The sequence below is a fragment of the Antechinus flavipes genome, chromosome 6 (assembly GCF_016432865.1).
Source record: "Antechinus flavipes isolate AdamAnt ecotype Samford, QLD, Australia chromosome 6, AdamAnt_v2, whole genome shotgun sequence".
NCBI classification, from domain to species: Eukaryota; Metazoa; Chordata; class Mammalia; order Dasyuromorphia; family Dasyuridae; genus Antechinus; species Antechinus flavipes.
In genome coordinates, this window is record NC_067403.1 from 100923801 (window position 1) to 100946796 (window position 22996).

At 36.7% G+C, this 22996-nt stretch overlaps 1 protein-coding gene across 10 annotated transcripts in view; it reads left to right on the forward strand.

Annotated features, from left to right (window-relative positions):
* The window catches only part of PALLD (palladin, cytoskeletal associated protein), a 485836-nt gene extending 469861 nt beyond the window's left edge, over nt 1–15975 (forward strand). For 9 of the 10 annotated variants that reach the window (XM_051964161.1, XM_051964162.1, XM_051964169.1 and 6 more), the window contains 6 exons: nt 1337–1431; nt 4570–4702; nt 8661–8868; nt 11416–11581; nt 12103–12236; nt 13706–15975. In XM_051964161.1, the coding sequence (XP_051820121.1) occupies nt 1337–1431; nt 4570–4702; nt 8661–8868; nt 11416–11581; nt 12103–12236; nt 13706–13878 (909 nt within the window). In that variant the 3' untranslated portion in view covers nt 13879–15975. Of the gene's footprint in view, nt 1–1336; nt 1432–4569; nt 4703–8660; nt 8869–11415; nt 11582–12102; nt 12237–12385; nt 12437–13705 lie in introns of all 10 variants that reach the window. The other variant, XM_051964163.1, reaches the window with a different exon arrangement.
* Nucleotides 15976–22996: the final 7021 nt, after the last annotated feature.

A 22996-nucleotide genomic window follows, 5' to 3' on the forward strand; every position in this document is an offset into this window, starting at 1 on the left:
GACCTGGAGTTCTCTCAAAGATTTAATTGGTCAGACTTAGCATTGCCCCTTTAACCATTTGTACTTTTAATCTAGCTCCCACTGGGAACTTTTAGAGTCAACTATCCAGGGGGGAAAAAAAAGCCTGACACCTTCTTTTAAGGAGTTCACAACCAAATGTAACTGGAATTCTGTGCATATTCATGCAGCAGGGAAGTGGCAGTTGGCTGAGGCACAGGGAGGAAAGAGGAAAGAATGTCTAACTGTTAAGTCTGGTTAAGATTTTGATGAGGGAAGAAATTCAAATAAAGAATGAAGATTGTAAGATAGGGATTTCAATCCTTATCATTTGGGCCTTTTTTGTAGCTCCATTAAATCTTTCTGCCAAACTTAGGAAAACCCTAAAGAATTGAACAAATAAAAACTAATTTTCCTAATAGTTCAGCCATCATCTATAAGCAAATCCATTCTTATAGCTATTTAACACACCTAATGATAAAAATCCTTAGACAGGCTATGTTCTTGGATGAGACTGTGATATTATAAGGGGATGATACTCCAAGTCCATAGCAATTTGCCAAAGAAACTTCTCACAGTGGTGCTAATTTACACCATTCCAATACAACTTAATAGTTTTGGAAGTGATGCCATTGGTCATGAAATTCGAAAATTACTGGGATTAGAGAAATGTGCTCCTGGGAAGAGTAGATGAGGGAATAGAACATCCAGTTTTTATTTTGGAATCTGCACCAAGCCATAGATGTGACATCAATACAAGAGATATCCAAACATTTCATATGAAGGCCTCAGAAATCATTGTGAGGCACCAAAAAATGTAGGGGGAAGAGCTCTTATTTTCTTATTCTCTTACTCCTTAACTCCTTCCCTCCCTCCCTGCTTTTTTCCACCAGTGCCACTGGCTAGCTTAGATCTTGATTAGATTGCTTGATTAGCAATAATTGTACTTGATTTGCAAATCATCAAAAGTGGTCTTGATGTTTAAAGACAACTCAGGCAAACAGTAATAGTAGATATCAGATGCTGAACCAAAACACAAAAAGAAGGGTCTCAGGAAATACATAATGTTTTTTTTTTCCCCTTGTTCTGAAAATGGTAAATCAACAATCAATATTATCAAATCCTCAGAAAAAAAGGTGAGCACTTATTACATCACTGTTCCTTATCCCTTTCCTAGAAAAAGATGAATCATTGGTAACATTACAGGCTGATTTACAGTAGTCTTGAGACTAATAATGCTGAAAACTAAACAAGAAATATGGAGGCATTTGGCTATGTATGTATTCAATTATGAATCGTTTTTTCTTTTCCTTTTTAATTTTCCTATTATTTCTGACAGGGCCGAGTGAGTTGTACTGGAAGGCTGATGGTACAGGCTGTCAACCAGAGAGGCCGCAGTCCTCGTTCTCCCTCAGGCCAGCCTCATGTTAGAAGGTATTTTATTTATTTCCTTTGCATGGCTACTATAACAGTAATGGACACTGCCAGGATCATGTTTGGACTTCAAGACAGAATACATTCAGAAAACAAAGGTGTTTGACATCTTCTTGTATTTCTTTAAAGGATATTACAGGTCAGGATAAAGTTCATCTATCCAGTATTAAAAACCTGTTCACTTTCCCTGAGGGATGTTAGAGAGAAGAAAAGATTACAATTTCGCTTTTCCAAATAAAAAGCACAATTTGTACGTAGTGCAATACATGAGAGCTGAATTTTTAAACTGAAAAATCTAAGTCCAGATCCTGGTTTTCTTCTCTATCTGTATGATCTTGGACATCCTCTTTAGGCCTGAGTTCCATCATCTGCAAAATGGAATCAGTATCCCTTAAGGTACTTTCCATCTCTAAAGCTGTGATCGTGTCATTCTCATAAGCAAATATTTGTCAGATTTTAAAAAGTAAGGAAATCCATAACTTTCTCTCCAAGAAATTGAGCGTTAGATGCATCTACAGGGTGCTTCTACAGGAAAGATCTGTGATCATACCAGAAGTGGAAACTCCTACCAGTATAGAGTACTATGAGTTCATATACAGAAGTCGTATGAAGTTGAGGTTAAATGACTTCTCTTTAGAAGAGCAAAGAGGCTGTTGTGGGGATCATTGATTCAGCCTCCTTGTCCCCCCCCCCCAAAAAAAGCCCATCCTATGAAGAGTTGGTGTTGGGGGTTTCAGAAACAGCACACAATATTATTTTACTACGAGATGTTTCAGGCAACTTCAAGGGCTTCGATTAGCTCTTCCCATAATAAGTCAGATAGAAATTATTATAAAAGATAATCATTCAGATAAAATGCTATTCCCCTCCATCTCCTCATTTACATGGGCAATCAGCTTAGATCAGAGGTGCTCTCCTTCGGAGCAGTGAGAATTATGCTGAACATAAAATAAATATGTGGTAAAGAGAGTAACAGTAGATCCAAAAAGATGTCAGGATATGACAGGAGAAGAGAACCTGGTTAAGTATCAGGCAATGGACATGTCTACACCTCCTCCACAAGACTGAATTATGGATCCACCCATGGATGGATATATTTCAGACACAGAGCCTTTGTCTGTGATATTTGAAAAAGCTTTCTTTGTTTTCTCTAACCAAATTTAATTGAAACTTCATTTTGGCAACATCAAGAATCTTTGTATTTATTTTTAATTGCTGTCACCACTCATATTACAGCCTATTTCTCTGGACACATGTACAATGGAATAATAAACTTAACATGTGCCTGAATCAAGGTTTTAGTTTTAATTCAGGCTTACCCTGTTCTTTAGCTCTTCTTTTAGTCACCTGTATTCATGTAAAGATTATGCATTTTTGCTTCTCTGGTCATTTATATTCATCTGTGCTATTTGGTAGGGTTTTTTTTTTTTTTTTTTTATGTGGTCTCCAATAAATGAGATCATTTTGTATGTATCAGTGCTCCTTCATAAACTAGACCTGTGCCTGGAGCAGGAATAAAAAGATTATAAACAAGCTAACAATTATTTGCCTGTCACAGTAAGAACACTTTGAATTTGTTCCATTATTGCTTTCTCTATTTAAGTGTTCTTAAATTTAATTTACTGTGACTTCTAGCAGGACTCTTTTTTTCCTTGTGTTATCTTTTTTAGTTTTCTCTGGAATTTGTTTAAATTATCTTGCTCCTAAAGTTGAATTCTCTAGCCTTCTTAAAGGGAGAAAGAATACAAAATTCACATATACCTGGTAAATTTCTTTTGGTTTGTGTACTCTAAAGAACATTTTTGTAAATGTCACTGTGATCATGGAATCAAAGGAAAAGATGTCTTGTGGGGTTTTTTTTGGTTGTTGTTGTTTCTCAGTTTGGTTGAGTTTTTTTGCAGGATAGTGAGGTTGATATGAAAAAGACTAGGAGAAGCTAGGTGGTGTAGTGAATAGAGCTTTGGATTTAGAGTCAAGAAGAACCCAATACAAATTCAGACTCAGGTAGTTGCTAGTAGTGTGATCCTGGGCAAGTCACTTAACTCAGTTTGCCTCAATTTCCTCATCTGTAAAATGAGCTGAAGAAGGAAATGGCAAACCACTCCAGTATCTTTGCCAAGAAAATCCCAAAAGGATGAGTCAGACAATACTGAAAATGACTAAACAACAACAAAAATGAAAAGATTTTTTATGCAAAATGAGCTTTAATGCAAATGTGTTAGGATTATATAAAATAAATATTAAGTTTGAATTTCCCACAAATCTAAGAGCACAGTGGAAAGTTACAGTAATTTCCGTTAAAAAGAGTTGGGAGCAAATTAATGGGTAACAGCTGCTGCTACTTCTCAAAATTAAAGGAAAAATACTTCATTTGGAAAAAGAAAAATCTAGTTTAAACAGTTCCAAAAGTCTTGGCGCTATTAAAACTTTAACATTGCATTAAGACTTTTGGGACACCTGTATAACACTCTTTCCTCCCCCCCCCCCCCATTTGTCTTCCTTTTAATTTGCAATGATTTTAAAGGTCCAATGACAATAGAAGTTCAGGCAGGATTTAAACAGTATGTGATAGTAGAGAGAACAGTACATTCAGACTAAGTCAGAACACTTGGATGGACTCCCATTTCTGCTGTGCCAATTACTTACCTGGGCACACAGACAGAAACATAGGCAGTTCAGTTTTAAAAGCTATAGCTTGAATTTGTTATGTACTTAAAAAGAAAAGCAAGCTATACATAACAGACCTGCAATTTCATGTATAATCTTTTTTGTTCTATTATGAATACAGATATATGGCTTTTATTTGGTATTTGGTAAGTTCAAAATAAAAAAAAATTTTTTAAGAGCTTGGTCAAGTCAATTAATTTTTCTGAGCTTCACGTTATCTGCAAAAAGTGGTTGAACCAACTCGTTTCTAAAGTCCTTTCCAGATGATTTTAAGGCTTACTGCAATTCATATACTCTTAAGTACAATATATGTTCCTAAATTAAATCCTACTTTTAATATTTTTTAAATTCCCTTATTGGTTGCCCCCCACAAAAAAATCAAAGAGATTAAAAAATTAGAGCAATGCATCAGATTCATCTATTATGACAAAAACAAAAAGTAGAACTAAAACTCTGTACTCTGTTCCAAAGGCCCCGATCTAGATCACGAGACAGTGGAGATGAAAATGAACCAATTCAAGAACGATTTTTCAGACCTCACTTCTTGCAGGCGCCTGGAGACCTAACTGTTCAAGAAGGAAAACTTTGCCGAATGGATTGCAAGGTAATTTGCTAACTGATTCCTTCCATTCTCACTTCATCTCAATATCATTCTTTTGCACTTCTCTTTTGGAAAAGTTATATAAAATCTATTAATGGTATACAATTTTTATTAACAGCATCAGGGAAGTTTCAAATAAGACTATTATATCCTGAAAATTTTGATAAGCTTTTTCATTCCTTCTTTGGTTATGTTTCATATTATTAGCAAATATCTTCTCTACACATTCACTACAAACACATGGATGGAGGTGTTAAAATAATGAATTTGGTTAATTTGATAAAATGCTCCCCTTTCCAGTCTCTTCTTATGATTCTGTGTCCAAATTTTTTCCATTCTCATTTCTAAGAGAGTATCTAAAATAATAAAATGTCTAAGAGATATTTTCAGTATCCCATTGTTTTCTGCCCTAATCAAAGTCTTTGACTTCAAATTTTCATTTCAAGTATTAAAGAACCAATTATTCATTTCTAAAATATTTTGGGCGCCCTCTGCTGGTTCTCTTCGTTTTACAAAAAATAAATTAATCCCTACTTAGTATATGGAAATGAGAAATGAGGTCTTTTTTTTTGGGGGGGGGGGGAGGGCGAGGGAGAGGAATGAGAGATTTTATATATTTTATTATTTTGCTCTTGCACTATACTTTGATCTAGGAAAGGATCTTTAAAACAAGTCATAGTTCAGATCTTTTAAAACCCACATGAAAAAAATCAGTCTTATTTAAGATTCAGTATATACAAATGTATTATTACTTTCTGCCCTCAGTTAAAATGACCTAATTTTAGGGAAATCGCTGACAATATACATTTTCAAACAAAATTAATTAGCAAAGTATCTTTGTTGATTTTCATCCTGGGATCTAAAATGGATAACTAACATTTTAGTGGAAAACTGTACTAGATGACTACATGCTGTAGGATCTACTACAGGAAAAACGTCAGTTATATATTGTAGCTTCCCACTAAGCTTTATTCTTTCAAAATATGCCAAAAACTTGAGCTTTTCACCCCTCGGGTGCATTCTTAGGACCTGACTCTCCTTGATTTGGTACTAAGCCCGAGGGAGTACAGTTTTTCCCTGTCCATTAATGGTAAGTGTATTTATTTCCCCATTCCCACACATTTCTTGAGAACCGAAACTGTCCAAAATGATGTCCAAAAAGGTGACTTTTAACCCCTGAGATCATACAATGTTACTGTGCCTGCGGGGGAAAGGGGAGGGGGAAGGACAAAGAAATGGCTGAGGGGTGGAATGAAGGAGCATTTTTTACTTCACATGAGTAACTCTTCCCATTGGAATTGATCCAATATAGACTGGATGGTTAGAACAGGACAAAAACTCTGGGCTTTCTTCTCACTTAGAAAAGGAACTTCACTTAGTGGGTTGGCTCTGAAGTGTAAGAAAAGTAGATCCAACCTGCTATGATACTGAAGTTCTCAGAGAAGCCTTGGGGCTTGCCTAAAGCATCTTCCCACCATTCCCACCTCCACACTGGCATCCCTGGGTGACAGTAACGCAGGACAGTCAGTGATACCACCAAAAATGAGGACAGAAAAGATGGGAAGGTGACCAAGGTGGGGGAAACGCTCCCCTCTCCAAATCTATATTGTTTATGTCCAGAGTTTTCATATTCATTCTGACTATCTTCCTCTGTGGCTCTGATCCCCATAAGAAATTTGACTAATTACAATATTTGGAATATTATTGATTTGATTTTTAAGATATTCTTACAGAAGAGAAGTCTTCCCTTTCATTCTGCTCCCTGTATGTGAGGAGGAGACACCTTTAACAATGATGAAGTCCATTCTAAAGATTTAAATTCAAAACATTGTAGGCAGAATCAAATGAATGACACGTAACCAGAATGGAATTTGGAACTTCAGTGACAGATTTTGGCACAGTTGGGTCTTCAAAGAGACAATTGTTTTATAAACCAGCTGACATCTTTTTTGTCTGTGAATTTCCCATGAGAAGAGGGGGGTGGGTGGGAAGTACCCTTAAATGGTATTTTTCTCCTATTCTGAATCAAGGGCAAAACTGGAAAAAGCTGACAGATGGCAGCCTTCCTCTGGCTTCACAGTGCATCATGTTATTAGCAATTAAATGGCTTTTATCTGATTTCTGGTCAACACAACTGTCATGATTTTAAAATGTTAAGATGTTTCTATTGTGATTCTAATTTGTGGAGATTGCTTTCTGGTTAATCTCAAATTGCTTTTGTTACTCAGTTTCCAGGGTTATTAAAATAATAATCCTTGGTACTGATTGAAATATTAAATAGTATCCCTTATAGCTTTGGCAGTCCCACAGTGAAAGAAGTGATTATACTGTGTGAGGGCTGAATGAGGTATTCATCATTATCATTGTTCTGCATCTTTCCAAAAACTTAACCTGACATCATCTTAATAATCCTCACATTCTGGTGAGGTCATACAGCATTAAACTTTGTTTTTATCACCATCGCACCGATGGAAATTAACTTTGCTAACAAGGAAGTCATAATATCATGAATGAAAAAAACAAAAAAAAAATATTTACCCAGCACTTACCATATGCCAGGTGCTGAACTAGGTATTAAAGATACAAAAAGAAAAAAAAATAATCTTTGCCCTCAAGAAGGTTATGTTCTAATGTGGGAAGACAAAATATGTAGAGGGCAATAGTCAAAGAGACCAAGGAATTCATAGGAACATTAAGTGTTGTCAGAGCAAGTGATTTCCAGGAATAAGAATACTGATTTCATTGCTGTTACCAGAGCAAGAAGTAAAAAGCCAAGGGAATGAGTAGGGTAAACATAGTTGCACGCCATAAGGATGGCTCTGGAACAACTTCAGGATCAGACTAAAAATGGTGAAGGTGTACCGGCAGAAGCCCAGGGCCCTAGGCTGGGCAGTGGGGTCCATTGTTAGAAAGAAAGAGGCAGGTGCAGGATGTGATGACCAGGGAAACAGTTGCATGGGGGTCTTGGTTGAGCTAGAAATGGCAGAAGTTCACCATTTAGAAGCCTAGGAGTCTAGGGCAAGATGTAGTGGATCCCAGATCAAGATCCTAGAACCTTAAGGGTTGTAAGGGATCTTAAAGGTCATCTTGAATCATTAGATCACATGTTTAGAGCTGGAGGGATCTTTAGAGAAAATAAATTATTATCTTAGAATTTAAAACTGGAGGGGAGTCTTAAAAAACACCCATTCCAATCTCTTAATTTTACTGGTCTGTAGCTCAGATTGAGTGATTTGCCCAAAAATTACAGATTATAAATGCGAAGTTGTATTGTGGGACTCGGGTCTCCTTAATTCTAAATTTCAGAGTTCACCGAGTCCTGTCAAAAACATTAATGCTATCACTGAGGCTCTCCAAAGAAAGAAATAGACTTCTATCACAAAGAAGCTCATTCCATTACTCAGGGGCTTGAATTACGAGAAAGTTCTTTCATTGGACCAAAATCTACCTCTATGACTTCTACCTTGTTGGTCCTAGTTCTGTCTTCTGAGCACCATAGAATAACTAGTCTCTCTTCCAAATAACAAGTGCATGTTGCTTCAAATATTTGAAGATAGTGATTATATCTGCTTAAAATTTTCTTTTCTCCAAGCTAGCCAGACCTATTTTTGCCACCCATTTCCCCATTAGATTGTGAGTTTGAGGGCAGGGATTGTTTTTTTGGTTTGTTTGTTTTTTGTTTGTCTTAATTCTTTATACTGTGCTTGGTGCTTTAACAAATGGGTATTGACCAACTGACTCACCCAAAACTGTCATTCATTCAATGAATCATTGGTGATGGATTTAATTGCCAAAAAGAAAAAAAAAAAAAAATTATCTCACACAAGGAAAACTTCTTGACCTAAAAGTCTAAGGGACATCTCCAATCTCTCAACCCTCTTCCTTCACTAATTTAGAACTATATCAAGGTACTGTTTGTTCAAAGCATTTTGAGTTTCCATTAATTTACTTTCTAATTAAGGTCAGTGGATTACCAACTCCAGATCTGAGTTGGCAACTGGATGGAAAGCCTATTCGCCCTGACAGTGCTCACAAGATGTTGGTGCGTGAGAATGGTGTGCACTCCTTGATCATCGAACCTGTCACATCCAGAGATGCTGGTATCTACACATGTGTAGCCACCAACCGAGCTGGGCAGAACTCATTTAGCCTGGAACTCATCGTTGCTGGTAATTATTTTCCAACACCTTCCTCTCTCCGAACACCAGATTCTATGATATCTCTTCTTTGTGTTTTGCCATTCCGTATATATTTCTAATCACTATTCCAAATATATTTCTATTCTCTCTATATATTTCTAATCACAAAAGATGCCATCGGTCGGATATAGGTACAAGACAGGCAAATATTTGTACCCCCCAATAGTCAGACAGCACTTTTATATATTCTCTTTTCTCTTTTCCCAACTACTTCCCACCAACCTAACCAAGGGAGAAAGAATTCTAGCCAGTTCATTCATATTTCTGTGAATAAGATTGTTCTCTACCAGGAGAGAATGAAAGAATGACAGCCACAACTTCCAGAGAGCTGTCATTAGAGCTGTGTCTGCTTGTGTCTAGCCATTACCCCTTTCTTTACACAAGGGGATGTCTTGCACTTCTCCGAAAGAGTGAATGAGTAGCATTTAACAGAGCTGACTACCTTACCTCCAAATTCAAATTAATTTCAAGTTTGCTATGTTATTTTCTATTCCTATTATTCCTATTATTTCTATCCCTCTTTTCCCCCCAGTCACACTTCTCCTGCATGAAATTCCTTACATCATTTCTCACATGTTTTACTGGTTTCTCCTTGGAATATGATGCATCTCATTATCAGTAGGCTGTCCACTAGGTGGTGACCTATTTGGCCGAAGCAACAGATTCACTATAATAGGGTGGACAAAATAGAGGAGGGTGGTGTTTCAGAATTTTATTCTTTGCTAGCTTTGAGGTGCTGTATAAATGGAAGCCACTTATTATTGTTGTTATTGCTATTAAGATGAAAAATATTCATTATTATGTATCTCTAAGGGAGAGTTTCAAAGCATTCTCATGGGCTAAATCCTAATATGAATATTGATTTTTTCTTCTCCCCCAAAACAAAGTAATTCAATAAACATTTGTTAATGCATTAATAAATCTGTTTACTAATGCTTATTTTATGCACCTATTTATGTGCATGACACATTAGTCACTAGGAATCCAAATGTAAATAAAGTAGTACTTACCCTTTGAAGCATACATTCTATTGAAAACCAAATAATCACATGGAGTTAGGGTAGGTTCTGACCAAGAATATAGGACTTAGGTAGGGACCTAGGGAAAAACTTATTCCTGCTATGATTCTTCACATGTGGATAGATAGGAATTTATTCCTCCAAGTATTCTTCCACTAACCATATAGCAGTCTTTGTTCTTGTTAAGTATACATTTGACTCATTCTGTTCTTATATACTGGACCACAGGATTTACACCAAATGTACTGACTTTCTCGAGATATTTTAGTCACAATTTGTGAATTTTTTGAGCTATCTTTTCCAACCCAGGATATAGAAATGGCAAATATACTTCCGTATCTTGCTCATTCCATTGTCTGTCCTTCCCTCTTCACATCCTCTCTCTCTAAAAAACAGACAAAACCTGCCAAATTCAGCCTAATTAAAATTATAATTCTCCAAAAAGATTTAGAGAATTTTGAAGCTAGTCTTTTTTGTTTTGTTTTGTTTTGTTCGTGGCTCCATTTTGATTGAATGACCACTAGAGGGTGATATGGACATGCATACATTCAAAAATTGTTTGATACTCAAGGAAGACATTAGGCCTTATTTTTATGGATCACTTCCACTACTGAATAGCAAGCGTTAAAGCATTAACACTAGAAACATTAGTGTGTGTTTCTTTCTTCAGAGATAAGGGAAATAAAGCAGTTTGTTTATTTTTTCCTAGATTTCAAAGGGCACAGAACCAACCAACTGATCAAACTAAGAGATTTATATATAGGACAAAAGTACTTGTATATTCCCCTAGATCAGGAGGTGATTATAAATACTATACTCTCATAAATCTGAGAATTTGCCACATGAGTTTTCTCTCCCATGATGTATACAGCAAACCATCGATACTTACCCAGTCCCTCCAAAATCCAAAAAAAAAACCCAAAATTGCACATACTCTATTTTTCACATTTCACTTTAAATCCTAGAATTGAAATAGTCTGAAACCGAATAGTCTTGCTTTTTAAAGTTAATGTACAAATCTTTCAAGGGCTATTCAATAAGCATAAGATGACTAGGGAAAATTAATTGAAATCAATTTGACTTCAGCTAATGTGTTGGCTTTGGAAACAAGCATGGCATAGTTTTCCACTAGGTGGCAGTAGCTAGCAGAAGCAATGAATTCCTAGCAAAAGGAATTAAAGCTAACCCAGATGCTTAGGGTTGGGGCTAAGAGACTCATACAGCCGCCTGACAGAGCCATTGAATGGAGCAGATGGTCAATGGACTGTGTGGGCTGAGTGGTCTGAATTAACTGCTGAAATAAATGAGCAGAACGGAGGATGGGCATGGGTTTGGCTAGTGAAAGGGTGATCTGGAGATTAGAACGAAGGGAAGAGCAACAGTGGAAAATTAAAAGATGTACTCAGACTAAGTTTTTAAAGCACTTCTCAGTCCTTCCTAGTGTGGCCCCCGGAATGCAGAATAAATACTGATAAAGGGTTCTTTTCATGTTTCCCAGCTAAGGAAGCACACCAAGCCCCTGCGTTTCTTGAGAAGCTGCAGAACACAGGAGTTGCTGATGGGTACCCAGTGCGACTGGAATGCCGTGTTTCTGGAGTTCCTCCACCTCAGATATTCTGGAAGAAAGAAAATGAGTCACTTACTTATAGCACTGACCGCGTGAGGTTGGACCGAATATATGATTCTGTCAAGTTCAATTAGTTTGAATCAAAAACAAGGCTTTTCTTATTTTGTAACAAAATAATAGTAAAATCAGTCTAAACTGAAGTGTTAAGAGGCACAAAGCTTTGGGTGAGATGTTCTGATCTGAGGGGAAAAAAAAGCAAGTTTTGCTCAATCTAAAAGTAATATTTTTTTTAATCCTTTAAATTTTTCTTAGTATTTTACAAGATGAATCCATTTGTTTTAATATTCAGTCAGAAGAAATGTCTAGTGTTTTTGTTTTTTTCCTAAGCCAAAAACTCAGCTAGAAATTAAATACACAGATTTATTCCACCCCTTGACGTCTGCTCTTATATCCCATTAACATTAATGGGGCTTGCCTGCCTCTCCAGAATAAGTAGACCCCATTATCTACGACTTGAAAAATTCTGCTTCTAATGATCTAATTAAAAATAATGCTGCATGTCCAAAGCCACTTTTAAAATTTTATTTAGAGCCCTAATGACCTTCTCCTTCTCACCAGCATGCACCAGGATAATCACGGCTACATCTGCCTGCTCATTCAAGGAGCTACAAAAGAGGATGCTGGATGGTATACTGTGTCGGCAAAAAATGAAGCTGGGATTGTGTCATGTACTGCGAGGCTGGATGTTTATAGTGAGTTTATCTTTTGTATTCATCCTATCCTGAAAATTAAGATAGCTCAGTGTTGCACAATCAACCTAGAGGTATCCCAATCAATTTCTATGAAAGTAATCCATTGACAGAAAGGTTTATGTTGCTCTCTTTTTTTTTTCTATTTGTAGTTTCTCGACACTAATAGTGACCCACATCAGGAGAACAAATACACTGTCAAAGTATAAGTCAAGATCTTTGAAATGTTAAAAGCAAAATATGCATGCTAATATTTCTTTCTTTGCATAGTCAGCTATAAAACTGGCTTTTTTTACTTAAGCATCTGTAGTAGTAGGCAAAGGCATGTTTACATTCATTTTTAAAGATGTTTTTGTTGTTACTGGGCTCAGCAAATGACAATCTTTAATGTCTCCTTGTGTCATAATTCTATTATAATCTTAAAATGCACTCTAGAAATGAACGCTAATGAGCCAAGAATGCATATGCTCTGTTGTAGCTTATTGCTTTCTTAGCCAAAGTCTCTTAATATAGCTTCAGCAGTGGATTTTTACCAGCATTTGTATGTATGTCTGTGTCTGTGTATATGTGTGTGTGTGGTATGCAGCTGTACACATGCACAAAGTGTACCATTCCTTTGTTTTAAGTAGGGGATATTTGTGTAAGTATTTCAATAATGTTTCATAGGCCCGGCAAAGTATTTCTATAAAATTGTTGGACCAACACAACATGGTCATGAGCCTTTATGTACATATATGTATGTCATATGTCGTGAGTGATTATGTATACATAACCACGAGAAAAATGAAATTTGTTTTATTTTCAGTTTGTCAACTTCATTTGGATTAAAAACAGTTTTGTGGAAATCCCTACTGGGAAGATTCACTCAAAGTGACCTCCCACCCAATCTCTTTTCATGGATTGGAGTTTTTAACATCCACTTAGGGTACCTAATAGCATCCATGATGATGGATAGCAGAAATAGATTTGGATTGGGGGAGCGGGGGGGAAGAGACTAAGACCATATTTTAACTTCACAATAAAGCTTTACCAAGCTTAGAACCAACCCTATGAGATCTAGACTTTGAGGGGGAGAAGAAAAAGAGATGGAAATGTTTATTTATTTATTTATTTTGGTGAGGGATAAGTAGAGCCATGCTGCTTAAAGAATATTTCAGAAGATTCTCCTTGGGAAACTTTCCTTTGGAGAAAAGATAAATTTTATATATTCTGGAGAAAGGAGCAAAATGTTGGTGAAGTAAATAAATAAATAAAATAATAAATAAAGCAAGATAACTTTAGAGTCAGGAAGGGAGTAGAGAGCAGAAAACAGAACAGTCACTCAGTCTCATTTGGTTGGTTGAGTTGGTCCATCCTGTTTTCCAAATAGAATGCATGTTGGTGTTTATTTGAGCAAGAACTTTTGAATTTACTTCCATCAACCGAAAATCTATCCTCTGCTTAAGCCCTGACTCTTCTCTGTCTTTCTGTAGCCCAGTGGCACCAGCAGCCCCAGAGCACCAAGCCAAAAAAAGTGCGGCCCTCAGCCAGTCGTTACGCAGCACTTTCAGACCAAGGACTGGACATCAAAGCAGCGTTTCAGCCTGAAGCCAACCCGTCTCATCTGACTTTGAATTCAGGCTTGGTAGAGAGCGATGATCTGTAGATCCCGTGTTATTTCCAAAGCAGAAACACTGAAAGCCATTGCCTTGACCAACCATATTCCTTTGTCACTTTATGTAAAAGGCAGACACACACCTTTGACTACATACAAGAGATAAAGAACACCATCACCATACTTTTCTAATTTACTATTATACCCAATGGAGAGTATTAGTAGCTGGTATTCATAGAAATGTACACTTTGCACCAAAAATTCACATTCATCCAATTTTTAAATTTTGAAAACTGCTATGAGTATTTGTCAGAAATGCCAAAGCACTAAAGGAAACCAACTGAGCAAAAGTAAACACGGTTTATGTGCATCACCAAGTGCCTTTAACACAAAACAAGCTCGCCAGTGCTCCTCAGCACAGTGTGAAATGCTTAATCGGAGGCAGTTGGACTACAAGTCAAAACTAAAATATGATGCTAATGTGGCAATGCATCGAGACAGCTACAGTCAAGAAGTGCAATATGTTAGAATCCAAAAGGACAAATATATCCAAGTAAACTTTGCCTTCTCTGCAAATTGCTTCCTATTATATCATAGAGAAAGAACTATTTGCCTTAAATGTTCATTGATAGCAACACCTTAGTTCTTTTCTTCCTATGTGTGTAGTATTTTTTCTCTTTCCGTCCCCTTCCCTGTCCGCCCCCCTTGCCACCCTTCTTCCCCTTCCCTCCCGCTGGAAGCTTATTTACAATCCATATGAAAAGGCTAATTTAAGTATCAATAATTTAATGTATTTTGAATAAGAGCTGAAGTGTATAGTACAGTCTGTTCCATGGAAGGAATCCAAACGCCCCCATGACAACCACGGCATATTGTTCTAGGAGAATGGATAGGAGAAGAGAAAGGAGGTAGCGGTATACAGGAAAATGCTGCCAGTGTGATTATACTGCCTTCGTTTAACTGAACTGGAAGGAACAGGGAAATGGTAAAGACCAGGTCTTTCTTTGTTGTTGAATGAATCTCAAATCTAGTTTAAAAACAAAACAAAACCCACTGCCATTCATAAAACTAGAATGCTGCAGTCGGCTAGAAGTCTAGGGTATGTGTAAGGAGGGAATTTCTGTGTATGTGGCATCTCTGCTATGTCTGAGACTGGAGCAGTATAGAGGCAAGTTGAAATGGACTGAGTCTGTGGGACTGATGTAAATGGCAAGTAAGCACCTGTGGGAGCTGGTTTCATGGCTACTTGAAGGAAATCAATTAGCTTGGAGAGAGGCAAAAACAGACTTGTGCCATAATGTGTTTTACTTCATGGTACATACATGGTCATGGCAAATGGTAAATATCAATTTACTTTTCTGCTGCGCTATAATCCAGTGACCCTCCTCTAAGAAGGGACAATATTACACGAAATACATGAAGATGTTAGATTAAAGGCTGCTTTCCAAGTGCAAGGTGATTCGATATCAAACTGGACTGGGCAGATTCTGATCAGACTTGGAGGTCTTAATTCAGAACCAAGCCATTTTTATAAGGGGAAAATAATTAGGCTGAACGAGAAAACATGAGGTTTTGATGGTACTTTGCTATGAAAGGAAAACACTGTATTCCTTATACGAAGCACATATATCTTTCATTATTTATAATAAAAATGTTGAAATCTATCTCAGCTCAGTTATTCAAGTCAATACTTAGTTTGTTTGTTTTGTTGTTTTTTTAAAGAATTTTATAATTGTGTACCACCCCATGTATTTTGCATTACAGCTACACATGTATTGCTTTGTACCTCTTTGTAAGAACACCAACCAGGTTTTAAGTGATTGATGAACTTTCACACATAGGGTAGCTGTTGTTCTCTGCGGAGTGATACCAGTTTTCTGACCACGCTCATACACATGGCTAATATGAATTTAAGATGCAGCACACACAGTCTGTCCTAGAACTATTCTACCTATACTTTAGAAATGTCATGTATCACTTGCCAAATTTTTCTGAATGTGACTTGCTAACTTACTGGTTTTTAGCTTCACTAGCATTATTTTGCCACCTTTTATTTGTATTTATAAAGAAACAATGTACTAGCATACTACTTTGGATTGTCGTGTTGATATCATGTGGTTTTAACATCAATAAATATTTAACAAGTAAGACAGTTGTCATTTTCTGAAGCAAGGTATTCGGTGTTTTTCTTAATGCAAAGGTGCAAGTTATTCTATGAGAACGCCAAACAAAGTACATTCTAACACCATGTTATCCAAAGGAATAATTGTGCTAATATTGTACAGATGGTGCAAAGCTGGAGGGGGGAGCTGAGTGGGGGAAGATTCTTACTAAGTAACAAAATCACAACCCAACAAGATCTTACTACTTTAAAATCATAGGCCAAAACTAATAAGATAAAAATGGATAAATATAAACATCTACTTCAAAATTTGACTTCACAAGTGCAGGATGGGGACAATGCAGGCAGAAAAAAGTAGTTCAATGGGAGTCAACAATATGTCATAGTTGCCAAAAAAAATTTTTTTAAGCTTCTGTAATTATATTGTTTTGTTGTTGAGTCATTTCAGTGGCGTCCTGGCAAAGCGATTTGCCATTTCCTTCTCTGGCTCATTTGACAGATGAGAAAATTGAAGCAAACAGGATTAAGTGACCAGTCCAGGATCACACAGCTAATAAGTATCGGAGGCTGGATTTGAGTGCAGGGCCACTGGACTCTGAGGCTAGCATTCTATACACTGTATCATCTAGCTGCCCCAAAGCAATCATGAGGCAACATTAAATTAAGTATTTTGACCTGGTCAAGTCATAGCTGATGTATCATGTTTGGAATTGGACCCCACAATTTAGAAATTACATTGACAAACTGTGTATGTCCAAAGCAGGAGAAGCGATATGACAAGGGCCTATTACAACCAGCATGCCTTGAAGGAACTGGGACTATTTGGCCTGGAGAAGAATAAACTAAGACTTTTTTGGGGGGAGGGGGATGTGAGAGGTGTCTTTAAATATTTGAAGAATATCTGTGGAAGCAGGATTAGACTTGTTCTGTTAGGTCCTACCTCACAAAATGAATTCTAGTTAGAATTTCAGAATTAAGTACATTAATTCAGTAAAATGGACCTGTTTTGGCTTGATGTACAGAAAGAGCTCCTAACAGTGATGGGCCATCTCAGAAGATTCTTCTTTATGTGAGATCTTCAGACCAACACTTCATGGACATGAGAGGAGGATGTTGCAATGTGGGCTTCTAAATCAGATACACATTGGACTATGTGACCTCTTCTGTCCATTCCAACTAAGATTCTGTGGATCACTCATATCCGGTCTACACAAAGCATTGGGGTTCTATCAAATGTCCTTGCTGCATGGCAGTCAGTCAACATGCATTTATTAAGCACGTATTATGTGCCAGGCACTGTTCTAAGCACTGGAAATACAGAGGCAGATAAAACAAAACAAAACAAAAAACCCACCACCAACTGTCCCTTTCAAGGAGAACTTATATTTTAGGACTAGAAATATTTAAGGGCACTATTTTTCTTCCTTTTTCCTAGTCTCTTTCCAGAGAAAATTCCTCCTTGCTTTTATTATTTAAAAATGATATTAACACCTGCAAAGTCCCTAGCTTTATGAAAAATTAGTGTTTGAGTGTGAATCTTGAATTGAGTTTTTGCCCATTTCCCTAAAATAACCTAAATTCTAATTCTAATTTATATGATTAGAATTTAGAATAATTTATATTCTAAAACAGCATGCAATTGAGAAAAGGGATTTCACTTAGAAAATTTCCAAACCCATTAAAGTAAAGCAGATGGTATGACCAAATCCAGATTTTTAAAAGAAAATTTAATTTGAAGGAAGGTGATTATATGTGTATGAAACAGGCCTAAATGATTAGATTAAAATATTCAGGAAATGCTTCATTGAAATAATGTGGATTGAGGTGAGACTTAAAAGCCAAGATATTAATTTGTATGGCCAAGAGTAATGGATCAGAGGCAAGAATATATGTGATTTTTTGGTGGAGGGTTTATACTGGGGAGCACTCAAAGACAGGTAGAGCTGCTTGCTGAAGGCTTTGAATGGCAGGGTGAAGGAATTTGGACTTTAGCCTGTGGGCAATAGAGAGTCAATAAAGAAAAATGGAGGATTAGGGAGTAAAATGATTAAAGCAGTGTTTTATGAAACTTATTACCATTAATGCATAGGAAATCTTGGACAGAGTTGGGCAGCTGCTAGTTTTCTCCAAGGATCTCTTTACTGGAAGTTTCATGGGGGTTCATCATTACATATGCTATACAAGTTTGTGCAACAGTGGAGGTAGAAGCCCCAAGTCTGATTCTATCACCGAGTGGTATAGCTTCAGAAATATTTTTGCCTTTCCTACCTCTAAAATATGCGTAGTAATTTCTTTTTGCAGTATCAACGTGCTTGGAGATCCTCAGATAAATTATTTGGGGAGATTCCAATACTTAATATGCAATGGTGGGAATCTAAGTAACTAATAAAATGGCAACCTTAGAAATTATATGGAAATGATCACTAGAATGAAAAATAGAGTAAATATAAAGTTTCTAAGAAAATGGTTTAGACAGGCACCATAAATAAAGTTATGAGTTAATGTGAAAATATAGAACAGAAAAACATTGCAGACAAGGGGAAAATTAAGTAAGAAAGACACTATAAACAGATGTGAAGAATGCAGAACCAAGAGAACAATATGTTCTTCCCTGTTTAGTCATGTCCAACTCTCTGTGACTCCATTTGGGGTTTTCTTGGCAAAGATTCTGGAGTGGTTTGCCATTTCCCTCTCCAGCTCATTTTACAGATGAGCAAACTAAGGCAAGGAGGATTAAGTGACTTCCCTAGCATCACAAAACTGTTTGAAGCCAGATTTGAACTCAGGAAGATGAGTATCTTCAGGCCAATACTCTAGCCTCCTAGCTGCCCCTAAGAGAAAAACATACATAATCACAAATAATGTAGATGAAAAGAATTCTAAAAGTATCTGATTAATTGCAGTGACCAGTCTTAAATCCAGGAAACAGAAGGTGAAACATACCTTTCTCTGAGAGGAAAGGTAGAAGGCTATGGGTGTAAATGCTTGCATAATATGAGAAGCAGGTGCTATTTCCAGACAGTTTTTTATTATTTTTCTCTGCTCTAAGGGAGGGTTCAATGGGGGTGGTGGTAGAGAGAGCAGTATATAGGGAAATAAAAAGCAAAAGGCTTTAATAAAACTTAAGAGAAGAGAGGGCACAAATGACAATACACATAGAATAGCTCTACAGATGTGTATTGGAATCCAAACAAGCATCAAATTCCATTCCAGGAATCATTTTTTTAAAAAAATCAAAATCTGGACAGAGCTCAAATACTAAACAATTGGGATTATCTAGATTTCTGCCTAGGAAAAATAAATTACCATGTAAATTGATAAGTAAAATACACATATCATCCAACTGTTCTGTCCCAAAGAAAATGATCTTATAAATATGAAATTTATACCTAGTCTGACTGAATTGTGGATCTCTTTCTTATGAGTTTTCAAGGATGGGGCTGGTTCCTGAGCTTAAATATTGACGATATTATTTGACATACCAATAAAAGCCATTTTTCATTTTAAATATAGAATAAGGAAACCAATTATGTAAACTTTCTAGAAGAAGGGGTTATTGGAGAACTTGCTCAAGAATATCAACACAAGAAAATTAATTCAAAGAAAATACAAGGCTGGATTGTGGAAAGCAATACCATGCCACTAACATGTAGCTTACAGAATTTATATTTATTGTTCTGTAATATTCCTCTCTGGAATTGCTGTCACTTGACTGTTTACAATTTCCTTATTCATATGAATAGAGTTTGTCAAACAAATGAAACTAATAAAATCAATCCCAGAGCCATCAAGGACAGGACATTTGGCACCTCTAATTTGATTTGTAGTATATGATATTCAAATACCATGCCTGAGTCTTGGGCCTTCTTTTTGGACTTGGTCCATAATATGATAGAATAGGGAAGGGGAAAAAAAAAAAAAAAAAAACTAACCCACTGGCTCTAGAGTTAAAAGGGCTAGCTTCAAATGAGATCTTTGACTACATGAGTGATTACTTAAATCACTTAACCTTCCAGGGCCTCAGTGTCCTAATCTGTAAAGAAAAAGGTAAACAAAACAGCCAGGCAGGTACTTACTTTTGAAATACACACAATTTAAATTTTCTACCCAATCAAAATTATGGTAACTGTAGTATATTGACTCTCAAGTCATTTTCACTTTTCTCAAACAATTCTACAACAGTTGGCTCACCATCATCCCCTTCTCCTCAACTCCTGCCTGTTTAATAGGAAATCTCCATATTCGTGTAGAGACTCCCTAAAACCCTAGTCTTCCATTTCCAAAACCTCTTTAAGTCCCTAAGGAAGGTCACACACTAGAATTTGCCAATGCTCACAAGTGTTCCACTTTCCTAATTAGAAACACTGCCATTCCCCTATCTTACCACCAACTCCTATCATTCTACCTCTTCCTATGCTCCAACACCTATTCTTTTTTTCTCTATTAAAGCTTTTTATTTTTCAAAACATATGTGTAGACAATTCTTCAACATTAACCCTTGAAAAACTTTGCATTCCAATTTTACTCCCTTCCTGCAAGCTCTCCCCTAGATGACAAGTAATCCAATATATGTTAAACATATAGAAATATATGTTAAATCCAGTATATGCATACATATTTATACAATTATCTTGCTGCACAAGAAAAATCAAATCAAACCAGTAAAAAAAAAAAAAAAAGCAGCAAAATAAAACGCAAGCAAATGACAACAAAAAGAGTGAAAATACTACGTTGTGAATCACACTCAGTTCCCATAGTCCTCTCTCTGAATGTAGATGGCTCTCTTTATCACTAAATTGCTTGATGGCCAGATATGTTGAAGAGAGCCACATCCATCAGAATTGATCATTTTATAGTCTTCTTGTTGCCGTGTATAATGATCTCTTGGTTCTGCTCATTTCACTCAGTATCAGTCCATGTCAATCTCTCCAGGCCTCTCTGAAATCATCCTGCTTGATCGTTCCTTATAGAATAATAATATTCCATAACATTCAATTACAAACTCTATTCATATGAATAAGGAAATTGTAAACAGTCAAGTGACAGCAATTCCAGAGGGGAATATTACAGAACAATAAATATAAATTCTGTAAGCTACATGTTAGTGGCATGGTATTGCTTTCCACAATCCAGTCTTGTATTTTCTTTGAATTAATTTTCTTGTGTTGATATTCTTGAGCAAGTTCTCCAATAACCCCTTCTTCTAGAATAATTATTTAGCCATTCTCCAATTGATGAACATCCATTCATTTTCCAGTTTTTAGCCACTACAAACAGGGCTGCCACAAACATTTTTGCACATGTGGGTCCCTTTCCCTCCTTTAAGATTTCTTTGGGATATAAGCCCAGTAGTAACACTGCTGGGTCAAAGGATATGCCCAGTTTGGTAACTTTTGGGGCATAATTCCAAACTGCTCTCCAGAATGACTGGATCTGTTCACAGGTTCACCAACAATGTATCAGCGTCCCAGTTTTCCCACATTCCCTCCAACATTGGTCATTATCGTTTCCTGTCATCTTAGCCAATCTGAGAGGTATCCAACACTTACTTTTTACATCACTGACATCTCTATCCCCTCCATGCCTCAGGCTATTACCCTGACTCTGACTTCATTATCCTTCCTCTCCTCCTTCACCCCCAGAGTTGCCCTTCTCAGCACTTTACAGTGTTTCCAGACCCCCTGTCCATCCCACACAGCTCTTTTCTTGCCATCCCTCAGCCCTGGATCGCTCCCACAATCTACCTTTTCCTCTCCTACTTCTAAGCTGCTGAACAAAACTAGGTACCATACTAACTGGCTACGTGACTTTTTGCATTATCCAACCTTGACTTCACTTCAGCAAGGCAATCCTTAGACTTCTTCCTAACTGATTCACAACCTTCCTGACCACAGAAGCTCTTCGTAATTTTCTCTTCCTTGTTCCAGCTTCCATCTACTACACAAATATTGTACAACTGTGCCAAGTGAATCTTAGTTATATGTCAATATATAAGAAACCTTAGAAGTCGTAGACTAGTAACTCCTAAAATGTGACTCCTCTCTATTAGAATAGGTATTCTTTGCTATATGGAATAAGTACTTAAGCAAAATTAGCCATAACAAAAACTGTATCTTCCTACTCTCCACAGCAAATCAATGAGTTCTCTTTTTTTTTTTTAAATAGATTCGACTTGAAATTTTTTGGCAAGGCTTTTGCCTTGTATGGAAACTGAGGTACTACCAAAAAGGAATGCCATCATCAGTGGGATGAACCGTCTGTCTTCTGTAACATTTTCTGTGGATAAATAAGTGCATATTATTTTACATAGATGTCCACTATGTTAATTTATTGATAACTGTTAATAATTTAACAAAGTTTTCAAACTTTGCTAACACTAGGCTATTTTCTATAGGTCACATTGGAACATAACAATGTACCTGGAAAATAAAAGGGATGTGCCATCCAGGGAAAGAGATGGGGGGAAGAAGGGAAAAATCTGGAACACAAGGTTTTACAGGGGTCAATGTTGAAAAATTATTCATGGATATGTTTTGAAAATAAAAAGCTTTAATAAAAAAAATTTTTTTTAATGTAAGGGATGTGCCATGGCTAATCTTCTGATTATATTCATACAAATCTGGCTTTTGCCTCCTCTCCAGCCTAAATTACCCCAAGATATGATGTCAGGGGTGAGGTCAGATAACAGATTATGGGCAGCTACCTGGCTGAACTCTCCAATCATTCAACTCCAACAACTTTAAAATAACATTTCAGATAAAATTTTGGAACAGCACAGCCTGCAAAAAGTTGGAGTGAGATATTTTTATGACTGAAGAAAACGTAAGAGAAATCAGTATTACAAGGAGGAGGTCTGTCTCACACACTCCAAGATGGCAGCAATAGACACGGCATCACTAGCTGCTTTAGAAACTTCCAGTCCAGATCAGAGAGTACAAGGGACCTATCGCTGCCATTGGGTATAGCTGGAACTAACTGGCAATTTTGCAGTTTCTGAGCAGAGAGGTACTCTGGTGATCAGTCACAAAGGAGTAAGGACCATGGTCA